The following is an 11919-nucleotide window of genomic DNA, read 5'->3' as shown; positions in this document are numbered from 1 at the left end:
ACCATGAACTTTAAAGATGTAACCCAGGGGTCGAAAGGGAAAGAAGAAGTAATAGGAAATCCACCATAGCACACTTCAAAGTACCGAAGGAACACGCTAAACCAGAAGAAGAAAAACAAGGAAAAGGCCATGTTGTTGTTGTTTTTTATTTAAAGCAAACATAAATCCATCTGGCACAATAGTTGTATTTTAAATGAAACACTTAATAATTCATAAGTGTGTGCAGTGATTGTGTTGCCACAGGAACCAGTTGCCATTAGCAACCTTTTCTCAGTACATCCAAGTCTATCACAGAGCCTCCTGTTAACGCCAATACGAAGTGACAAAACTTTCTCTCCTCCATCACCAGATTGGTGCTGCTTGCTACTGAATTCATTCCAGCCGTTTAAACTTGGAACTGAGAAGTTCACACACGAGGTGTGTCTGCCGCGCGAGAGAACGCACTGCAGCCTGGAGGTTCTGTTTCAAAAGCTGTGCCTCAGCGAGGAGGAAAAGACCAACACCCCACACTTCTCAGCAAACACCTTTCAAGAGTGTGCTGAGGCTGCAAGGCAGGCTATTAGCTGCGTTCATGCTTCTTAGTCCCCCATTTCAGAGGAAGAAGACACAGTCGGCTTCATCGGCTGCTCTTCATTCCTGCTACAAGCTGAGTTATTAGCCTCTCTAGGAATATGTACAAGAGGAGGTCCCGATCGTCATTACAAGCTTATGTCAGGCATCGGACCAAGAAAGTGCTGAAGTCTTTGCTTCCGAAGGGGAGGGGAGGGGGAAAACATGCCATTTCATTGAAAAGTAAAAAAAATAACAATGATGCTTGGTTATGAAGAGGAAGAGAAACCCAAAGATTGGCTGTTGGTAAAATATCACAGCCAAGTTGGCAAGACAGGAGAGTTATCTTCTGCATGTGAAGAGCTGTTGGAATCCTTTAGCCAGAAGGCTTTATTTATTTGCAACGGCAGAAAGCTGGTCCCGTATCCTTCCCAGGCCATCTAACATAGTGTCCAATGTTTGCTTATTCAACTCTACTGTCAATGCTGAGGTTGTGAAGTCATTCCCACACAAGGCAGCGTCTTCCTGAATCTGAAAAAGAAAAAAGACCCCAGAGCTTGAAACCACCTTCTTGGTTTAATCCCAGCCCTCCTTCTCTTCTGGCAGATTAATATTTCTACTGACAGAGAATAAGGATATTTCCCTATCCTTAAGGAACACAGAATGCCTGTTCAGCTTCTACCAAACCCAGCCATGAAGGATGGTTCGGTGGACAAGCCATAAATTCTAAAGCAGGGCTAGTCAACAAGATATCCTCTCCAATATTGCTGGACTATAGCTCCCAGCAGACCTGACCACTAGGGCTCACTGGCAAGGGCTAATGGGAGTTGGATTCCTACAGCATCTGCAGGGCTTGGCAACATCTGCTTTATCTTCTTAGCATTCTTGAATTCCAGTTTATCTAGTCACCTTTCAAAAAAAGGAGTCACAGAAGTCCTAACCAGAGACCAACCCGATGCTTTCCCTCTTCTGGGTTAGCTGACCCATCATACCTTCCAGCTATGTCTGAATGCAGCTTTGCTGTTCTTGCATAAAACAAGGTATGCACAAAAGGCTGGCACTTCTGCTTTGCGGTAGATGCAAAGTCCCCATCACTGAACAATCACCACTCCATCAATTAAGACTCTATCATAAAGACAGTGGGTTGGAGCCACACTAAGTAAGCTACACTTAGTATGGATCTAGCCCACTTAGTGTGGATCCAACCTAGTTTATGAGATTTTCACCACTGAAATAAATGGGACTTTACACTTAAGTCTTGGTGATAATAGTGTGACCTGGTAATAGCATGAGTAAGCCAATGTAGAAGTAGAGTTTCAGAAGCTGTGGGAAACTGTCTAGAGGCCGGGGGGGGGGGGGGCGGGGAACAGTCACAGGCAATCAAGTGTCATCACATATGCTCACAATTTGCAACTCTCCTTTCATTGTGCTGTGGCTTTTCAGTGGCTTCACAATCCCAGACAAGCTGTAAAGTTAAGATAATTTCTCAGCCGCTGGTACATTGCTAATAGGTAGGTCTGTGTCAAGCATGGTAGGTCACAAGCTAAACAGTCTTTGAAGACTCTGGGGGGGATATTAATGGGGGAGCCTGTGGGGGGAGGGATAAGAAGCTGCCTATTTGTTTCTCTTCATGAAGTGGGAAATAAATGGATTTCTCTCAAGAAGCAATACCTTCAGCTGCAGCAGGCAGGTAGGGACAGCCATTCTGCTGATACTGTCTGAGGAGGTCTTGATATCTACCCTCCAGTCCAGATCCACAAGCCGGGGGAGAGAAACTGGAATTAAAATGAAATGAATGAACACACAGACCTTTGAATTGTAATTATCAGGATACGGACCTCACTCCAAGGATCATTTAGAGCTATTCCGGGGTTTTCTCTGTGAGCAAATTAAAAAAAAACAAACCCTGGAAGGTTTCACATGCTAATGGTAAAACTGTAGCTTTTATATAAAACTTCACCCTCATGTAAGGTTGGGGAGAAGTGCAGCTCATCAGTAGAGCTTATGCATGTCGAGGGGGACCAGAGTTCAGGGTCAGAACGCCCAAAGGATCACAGGACCAAGTCAGACCATTGGTTTTGTCAAGCCCAGTTTTGTCAAGGCGGACTCATAGTGGCTCCCCAGAATTTCAGGCAGGGGTCTCTCCCAGGCCTATCTTGAAGATGCTGGGGACCTTTTGCAAGCAAAGCCTGTGCTCTATCTCAAGAAGTGTTAAATTTTTGGAACGTCATTTAATTATGATAAATAATGGTCTTGGGGGCAAAAAAAAGTCTGTGCTCTGTCAGTCAGCTTTGGCCTCTTCCTAATCAGGTGGCAGGTGATGTGGGTGACCTCTACCCAAGACCCCGTTTCATGCTGGCGTTTGGAGGATTTAAAATATGTTCCCAGCATTGTTTGCTGTGTATCTTCTGGCTCCGAAAAGAATATATTGGCTCTTGATCCTGCCAAGATAGACAAGCCATAAATAAGAATCAAGCTGGCTAAAAAGAGCCCCATTTCCCTTGAGAACGATAAAGGTCAGACAAGGCTTCTCTTCAAGCAGAGACAAGAAGGGTCTGGCTCAGCCTGTTAAAATGACAGCAGCAGCAGCAACAACAACAACAACAGAGCGTGAACTCTCCGCTTTAGTTCCCAGAGCTGTGAAGAGAATTCGGACTAGGCAAGGTGTCTCCAAGATCGCCATGTGGTTGCCTGTATGTAGATACTGGAGGAGGAAGGGAAGCAGCACCAGAAAAGATGAAGGAGGACCGTTGCCTGCCACAGAGCAATGTGGTAACCATTCTCTGTTTCGGCAATGCTTAAGAGTCATACTTAGATTTCTTAATAAAGTTTATTTAAATCTCATTTCCAGGTAATACTGAAGTGCATGTTTGAGAGCTCCAACACAACGTGATTAGGAAATCCAGTCCCAAGGTTATCCATGCAATGTAAATTTAGTACTGATTACACATGAATACTCACTACTGTTAGTCCTCTCTGAGTCTATGAAAACAATACTCCCATTCTCTTGAGTGAACCTTTTTATGGTCTGAAGTAATAGCTAACCAAGCATCGTGAATCTATAATGGCAAGTTTCCCCTTGGTCCTTTGTTTTGCTGTATTGTGAAATATTCTGATGACTCAATGAATTTTTTCTTTTTTTAAAGAAAATGACGCACAACATTTCAAGCCCATTTTCATATCTGTAAGAGCCAGAAATTTTGTTGTTGTTTTTAATTTTAAAAAATCAGTTTGCAGGGTACCAAATTCCGTATCCTTGACCTTAATTCTGCACTTGAATAGAACAGAATTAAAAGAATGTCGGCGAACATTTGAAAAATTGGCGGAGGGAGCACAATTATGACAGTGATCTCATTTTTTTTAAAAAAAGAGTCTTCGCAGCTATTTACTAAGTCCCACTGCATTCAGCAGGGTTTACTCCCAAATAAGCGTATACAGGATTGTAGCCTCAGTCCTCCATCCAATTTGGCTGAACTGACTTGGAGTTACCTTCGTGCTTTTTTTAAACATCTCTTTCCACCATCCCCCTTCCCTCTGACAAGCTTCCAGTTTGAGAGGCGCTGTGGGCAGGCACTCAGCAGCCACAAATAAATCAGGTTCTGAAAACCAACCAATGGAAAGAACATGACTGCAATTTTGGTGCCTGCTAAGAAAAGGATGCATGGGATATCAGCCCCTGGGTGCCCCAGGGACACTTCTACTTGATTGATGACTCCCAGAGCAAAACCTTGACCTTATTTCTAACAGAGCTGCAGAAAGCAGCAATCGTGCAAATGTTTAGGAAGCAAGAAATCCCAAATATTCTGCAGATTGCAGTCCAAAACAAACTTACTAGGGAGCCAACTCTCATTGAACTCAATGGGACTTGCTTCCAAACAAGCATACCTGGAATCAATTTAACTAGCAAGTCATTTGAAAAGCTGCTGTTTAATTCAACGCCACAGCTGAAAACCAGCAAAGGATTTTTAACATGGCCTTTATTAAACAGCCACACCAAATCCTAATATCACTACATTTAGGGTTTCCATCTTTGTTTTATTGTAGTCACATTTCTTTTGCTGCTCAGTAACACTTGCTGAAATCTCTTGCTGAGAATGTCAGTTGGAACCAAAATGTCAGTTGGAACCAAAATGGGCAGAGAACAGAAAGCTTCTGTCCCAGAGTATCATAGAATTGTAGAGTTGGAAAGAGCTATGATTACCTGTACATATTGCCAGCAAAACCCGTAGCTGCTAATAGACTTAAGCTTCATAAATCTGTCTTAACTCCTTTAAAAGTCAAGCTGGGGCTCATCAACAAGTCTGGTTGCAAGGAGTATTGTGTATCTGTGATATGAAGAAGCATTTTCTCTTGTTTATTCAGAATCTCCTGTCTAATCAGTTTCATTGAACAACCCAAAGTTCCAGTAGCCAATACACAGAGAAGGGGGAAAAAACCATTTTCTATCTTTTTTCTCCATACAATGCATAAAGCAGTTCAGTGGTGGAACAACTGGTGTACATACAGATGGTTTCTCGTTCAATCCCCATCATCTCCAGGTAGGTCTAGAAATGTCTCCTGCCTGAAACCCTGAAAAGCCACTGCCCGTTAGTGTTGACAAAGCTGAGCTAAATTGACCAATGGTCTTACTCGGTATAAGGCAGCTTTCTGTGCTTCTCTTATCACCTATTGTGTGAGAACAGACTCAAATATGTGTGCTTAGGTTCTCTGCACACCTTTCACTTCCTTATTCAATGGTGCGACAGCACTATTTATTGTTGAATTTATTGTTGAAATAATTTTTTATTGTTGGTTTTTAGTTATTAAAAATACACTCTGCAAATTCTTATTCTTCTTTTTACTTACCTTGCTGGCAAAACAAACATAAGTTGACAGTGGATGTTCATTTTTGTTCTCTTTATTTGGATAAGACTCCTATTGTCTAAATATTTCCCCATGCTAACTTTTAATAAAATTCTTTAACTACCATGAACCTTGAAGGCATTATATAAACAACAATAATAGATTCCTTGCCTACAATAGTCCACTTCTCTCTCTTTTCTCTCTCTCTCTTTTGCAAAAAAAGAAAAAAAAGCCAACACAGCTCTAGGACAAGGTGGGGAGAGGAATTTATCCAAGACGGTGTTTGAAAAGAAGTCAACCTTGCATTGGCATAAGCTACCATTTGTTTTCCCCCTGCCAGAATGAGATACCAATGCTCACGTCCAACATCACAAAGACACCATATGTGCAAGCTGGAAGAGCCAGAGGCAACATAGAGAGGATGCTCAAAAATTAATTCCTTCCACAGCCAAAGGATAAACTTTGTACTGGATAATTGCTAACAAGGCTGCTACATTATATGGTGAACGAAGACCAAGATTCCCACGCCCTACTAATAACTCCGCTGGCAAGTAAGCACTTAACTGAACAAGCAAACAAGAAACCACATCTTGCTTTCATGTTTACTCCTTCCTCCACTTCCTCTGTTTCCTCTGTTGATTTTTAAATTGTAAGCTTCATGGGACAGGGGCCAATCCTCTCCTAACATGCACACCGATGGCAGAGTTTAGTCACTGAGGTGTTCATTCCACACCTTTTACTAATGAATAGCATGTAGATCCTTGTAACTCGTTCATACAGCACAAACTTTCCATATAGAAGGTTGCTAGTCAGAGGTTAGATAAGCAGCAGAGCTAAAAAAGATGGTTTCATACAGGCAACATATGAGGAAAGGGGATTCAGGAAAGGTGGTGGTGATGTTTTTTTTTTATTATTATTATTATTATTATTATTATTACCCTTCATCCGAAGATCAAAGGGCAATTCACAACATGAAAACATATAATACATAACAAAACAAAAACAAACTAATAATCCCCCTCTGGCAAACACATTTAAATGTCCACAGAATGCTTAATCAGCCAAAGGCCTGGCTATGGAAAAACATTTTTGCCCAGCACCTCAAGATATGCAATGAGGGTGCCAGGTGAGTCTCTCTGGGGAGAGCATTACACAAATGGGGAGCCACCAGAGAAAAGGCCCATTCTCGTGTTGCCACCCTCTCGCAGAAGAGGCATGTGAAGAAGGGCCTCAGATTATGATTGCAGGGTCTGGGTTGGTTTATATGAGGATGGTCCCTGAGGTACTGCAGTCCTGAGCTGCTTAAGGCTTTATAGGTCAAAACTAGCCCTTTTGGCCTGGAAACTAATTGGCAGCCAGTGCAGTCGGGCTAGGATCGGTATAATATGCTCAAATAGTATTGTCCCAGTGAGCAAGCTGGCTGCCGAATTCTGAACCAGCTGATGTTTCTGAACCATCTTCAGAGGCAACCCTCAGCATACAGTATTGGAGTAATCTAACCTAGAGGTTATCAGAGCATAGACAAGAGAGGTTAGGCTATCCCAGACAGGGGCACAGCTGGGCCACCAGCCAAAGTTAATGGAAGGCACTCCACAGGACTGAGGCCACATGAGCTTCAAGCCATAGGAAAGGATCCAGAAGTACCCCAAAGCTACATACCCGCTCCTCCATAGGGAGTGTAACCCTGTTAAGAGCAGGCAACCTCCCTCCCATCCATCCAGTCTAGGGAACTGCCCACTAACATTGCCTCAGTCTTATCTGGACTGAGCTTCAGTTAGGTGCCTCTCATCCAGTCCATTCCCGAGGCAAGACAACCTAATAAACACCCCCAATAAATGTAAGGGTAACCATTTCAGAGATGCGAACTGCTCCTCCGCAACGCCCATTACTTACTTTGACTGGCTTGTGCTTCATTTCTCCAGGCAGAGCTGAAAAGAGCAGAGAAAACGCAAATATGCACCATTTGTCTTTGAAACACAGAGTGGCAGCAGGGACTGAAAGTGGATTCAGGAAAGCTTTTTTCGCCACATGAAGTACCATTTCGCAGTCATCAAGTCTGAAGGAGTCCAAAGCACGAAGTTGCAGCCCCACCAGTTTTAATAAACCAAAATTTTGACAAATTCCATTATGCAACGGACTCTATGGAGAGCAATTGATCTGGCCCCAGTCTGGTGGAACGCTCTGTCACAAGAGACCAGGGCCTGCAAGATGGAGCTGTTCCACCAGGCCTTTGGTCCGGGCCCAGTCTGACCCCCTTCTTTCCATGAAACCCTGTAAGTGGCCCCCTTGGCCCTTTCTATCGGCCCATATGGGACCAGCACGAGTGGCCGGGCCTGGTAAAATTTTAATTCCTTACCCCTACGGTTATGATTCATGGGTTCCCACTTAATTTTATTTTGATTTCAAATGTGATTCAAATTGTATTTTAAACTAATCGTTTGATTTTGTGTTTTTAATGCATTTTATATATTTGGTGTTAGCTGCCCTGAGCCCGGTCTCGGTCAGGGTATAAATAAAATTCGTTATTATTATTATTATTATTATTTTAGAGTGCAATCAGATCCATGTCTACTCAAAAGTAAGTCCTATAGAATTCCAATGGGGTGAACTCCCGGGTATGTGGGGCTATGGCTCCAGCCTTATTCCACCATTCAAGGCATGCAAAGGTCACTTCTCATTGAGAGGGACATGTCATCACTGCCTGCCTTTAATCCTAACACATGGTGACCATCTAATTGAGAATCTGGTGTTACCACACACCCAATGACCAGCTAGAAAGCAGGGACAACTGGATAATAGTGTGAAGCCTGACTAACCTACCATTCACTGCCTTTGGGATCTTTTTTTTGTCCAACACCACAAATCTGACGGGAAGGGCTGCAACACAGCACATGTTTTGCATGCCAAAAGTCCCAGGTGTGATCCCAGGTATATCCAGGCATGGCTGAGAAAGGCTCCTCCCTGAAACCCTGCTTGTCAGTGGAGACAATGCTGAGCTACATGGACCAGTGGTCAAATTCTATGGAAAACAGCTTCAATGACACTTACACATTTTCCAGGATTATCTTGGTCAAGAGGTTTTTAAGATTCTGGTGGAAACCTTCTGGAAAGAGGGCGAGAATTTCTTCTGGTGATGTCAGGCCATGATAGACTGTGTGTCTTGTAAGATTGTGCAAAGATCGGATCAGCTGCAAGAGGAACCAGACAGATCTTTCAGGTAAAATGTCAACAAAACGTGGCAATGTCTCTCTCTCTCTCACCTTCAACCCAGCACCAACACACTATATCATATATATGCACTCTGCTGCCTGATTCCCATCAGTCCAGTTCACCATTTGGCTTCCGCCCTTTAATCCTGAACCCTGATCTCTCCTTGCCCCCTGAGCTAGAGGATCTCTTCTTCCTGTTCTGAGCGCTTGCTGCTCAATCTTTACAGCCCCTCCTTCCTCGGGATCCGTCAAAAAAGCCAACGTGACTTAAAAGTGCAACACATGTCTACATGTTTACAGCCTAAATCTTACCTGACTTGCTTCATCTGGCGTAACCGAGAGACTGGAACACGTGTTCTCAATCAGTTTGTCAGAACCTCTTGCGGAGCTAGAAAAGCACTCCTGGCATAACTGCCGAACTACATCCTTCGATGAAGCCTGGCAAAGAGAAATGAACAGTGCCCCTTTTCAAAACACAGGATGTTGTGCAGCTCAAATTTATCTTTGCACAAACTAATGAAAACTACCGGTAGCAGCAGTTTAAGTGAAATAAGATATAAGATTTGAGTTAAGAAGTAATAGGATGTATTTTGAAGTAAAAGTAAATATTAAGAAGTTTGTTTAGATTTTTTGGATGATTTGAATTTTAGAAGTTATTAAAATAAATCAGAATTGGAACCAAAGGAGAGAAAACGGGGGAAGTCACCCCACCTAGATTCGAACAAGAATTTTTTTTTTGTCTTATAAGCAAGAAAAAGAATTATTGGTGTTCTTAGTGGTGGTTTGTATTTGTTTTTCATTATGTTTTGAATGTTGTGTACGTGTTGTTTTATGTGTTTTGTTGTTCTTTGTTTTGAAAAAAAACAATAAAATCTTTATATAAAAAAAAAGAAAACTACCGGTAGCTGCCATTAGCCATGTAAGCTGAACTGGATCCCATCTACAGAGGTTATTATACCTCTTAATATCAGAAACTGGGGTGGGGGTGGGGAAATAGGAAAGGCCACCAATGTCATGTCCGGTTAAAAGGTAAAGGTAAAGGTACCCCCGACAGTTAAGTCCAGTTGCGAACAACTCTGGGGTTGTGGCGCTCATCTTGCTTTACTAGCCGAGGGAGTCGCCGTTTGTGCGCAGACAGTTTTTCCGGGTCATATGGCCAGCATGACTAAGCAAAACCAGAGCAGAGCACGGAAACGCCGTTTACCTTCCCACCAGAGCGGTACCTATTTATCTACTTGCACTCTGATGTGCTTTCGAACTGCTAGGTTGGTAGGAGCTGGGACCGAGCAATGGGAGCTCACCCCATTGTGGGGATTTGAACCGCCGACCTTCCGATAGGCAAGCCCTAGGCTCTGTGGTTTAGACCACATCACCACCTGTGTCCGGTTATGGTTATCTATTCTCATATCCTTTTCAGGTATGGCTCACTGATAACTAGCTTATTTTATAAGTATTTATAAACTGCACTTTCATATATTCTGAAGGTGCAATGCAATGGGACTTAATGAACGCAATTGTGAACACAGGATTGTGAATGTAAAAAGAGCCCTGCTGGATCTGGTCAAAGGCCTATTTAGTTCAGCATGCTGTTCCCACAGTGGCCAACCTTCAAGCAGGACCCGAGTGCGAAAGCACTGTCCTCACTTGTTACTCCAAGCAACTGGCATACATTGGCATACTGCCTCTGACAAGGGTGGCAGAATGTAGGACTATCAACAGCTACTAGCCATGATGGCTCTCCTCCATGAATTTCTGTAATCTTCTTTTAAAGCCGTCAAAGTTGATGGCTGTTACTACATTTTCTGGGAGCATGAAGGAAAATGTTAAATCTTCCAACATTCAGTGTCATTGGATAGCTCTAAACAATCCGAAGGATATCACTGTTGTTGTTTTTTTGGAGGGGGGGAAGGGCATTTAAACTTACATGTCGGCATCAATGAAAAATCCCACCCATGTAGTCTATAAAATGTGACACAATGTTTCTAGGCATGCATCCTGGTTGATTTTCAAACAGAAGATTGAGCCCATTGAAAACACAATTCTTCCAACAGGTCCCTTAAAAGAGGGGAGGAAATAACAGTGACTTCAGCGAACTTCAATCTGATCAGAGCTCCAATTCTGACTCCACCATGACCTCATTTGAAGAGCTTTCTTTTCTTTTCTTTTTTATTTATAATTTTTCAATTTTATACATTTCAATACTTTTGCAATCATTTTAACATTTTGAACTTGACTTCCTTCCCTTTCTTTCTGTGGTTTTTTATATTTACATTTTCTGCATATTCCAAATTAATTTAACTTATTTATTTAGCTATACTCTTATAAAACTGCAGATTATTATAGTGATCCTGCCAATGTTCTTATCTGTTCACAGTTTGTTTGTAAATATTCAATAAACCATTTCCATTCTTTTATAAAAAGTTTGTTATCTTGATTTCTTATTTTTGTATCCATTCTCCTTTCGCTGGGACTTCTTCAACCATTTGAAGGGCTTTCGACAAATCTCTTTTTTAGCCACCGTCCCTGTCCGACCTAACTGCCAGCACTTTGGACGTTAGCAGTGCCATCATGGTCGAATGATATAAAATCACTGATTTTCAATATCACCCTTTCACCCCCACAACGTGCTTTAAACATCATTAAAAACTATCAGAGCCGAGAGATCTTGCAGTAAACAACAACTTCCCGCAAATAAATAAATATGCACCTACTTTCAGCAAGATCTGAAGAGCCGCGAACTCCTCCTTTCCCGCTGCAGCCATACTTCCTTCTCTCATGTGACCTGATGCCACCCAACATCGGAAGAAGAGATTGTGATTGTAGTCACGTGGCAGCTTGTTAGGCTGCTTTGCATTGTGGGAGGTGTAGTCCCTTTGTGAGCCTGACGGAGGAGGAAGCTTGTTAGGCTGCTATGGGAAAGTACTGTATCTGTTTGGCAACGCAAGTCCTGAAGCCCATTTCCCAGGCGCAGCTCGTTCGTTTTTCCTTAACTTGCGCAAGAGGAGCTGTGTGACCCAGGGTAAATTTTACAGGGCTGATGAATGGCGAGATACTTAGTCTGATAATTAAAATTCGGGTTGCACCAATGGATGCCTGCTTCGCAAGATGCAAATCAAACCAGTTGCTTAAAACCTTGACCGAGGAGAAAACGAAAGATGCGCGCGCGCGTATTTATGTAGAGACCGCGTATCTCCAGAAAACAAAGGGACTATTAAAGAAGGAAAAAAATGTGGAGTTAATTTCTCCCATAGAAACAAAGGAGGATGCTTCTGCCGTGTAATATCACCGATCCATCAAGTTCAGTATTGGCTCGGCATGT

The 11919-nt window shown here is 42.7% G+C and overlaps 1 protein-coding gene across 1 annotated transcript; it reads right to left on the bottom strand.

The window, feature by feature from the left end:
• Positions 1 to 912: 912 nt before the first annotated feature.
• Positions 913 to 11389, bottom strand: COMMD9 (COMM domain containing 9). Its single transcript, XM_033149712.1, has 6 exons — positions 11312 to 11389; positions 8913 to 9038; positions 8440 to 8579; positions 7285 to 7319; positions 2221 to 2324; positions 913 to 1080 (listed from the first exon to the last, which is right to left on the bottom strand). The coding sequence occupies exons 1-6, from the start codon at positions 11375 to 11377 to the stop codon at positions 940 to 942; spliced, it is 612 nt and encodes a 203-aa protein (XP_033005603.1). The 5' UTR covers positions 11378 to 11389; the 3' UTR covers positions 913 to 939.
• Positions 11390 to 11919: the final 530 nt, after the last annotated feature.

The sequence above is a fragment of the Lacerta agilis genome, chromosome 1, assembly GCF_009819535.1.
Source record: "Lacerta agilis isolate rLacAgi1 chromosome 1, rLacAgi1.pri, whole genome shotgun sequence".
NCBI classification, from domain to species: Eukaryota; Metazoa; Chordata; class Lepidosauria; order Squamata; family Lacertidae; genus Lacerta; species Lacerta agilis.
Note: the sequence above shows the minus strand (reverse complement) of the source record. Positions and strands in the feature narration are given on the sequence as shown.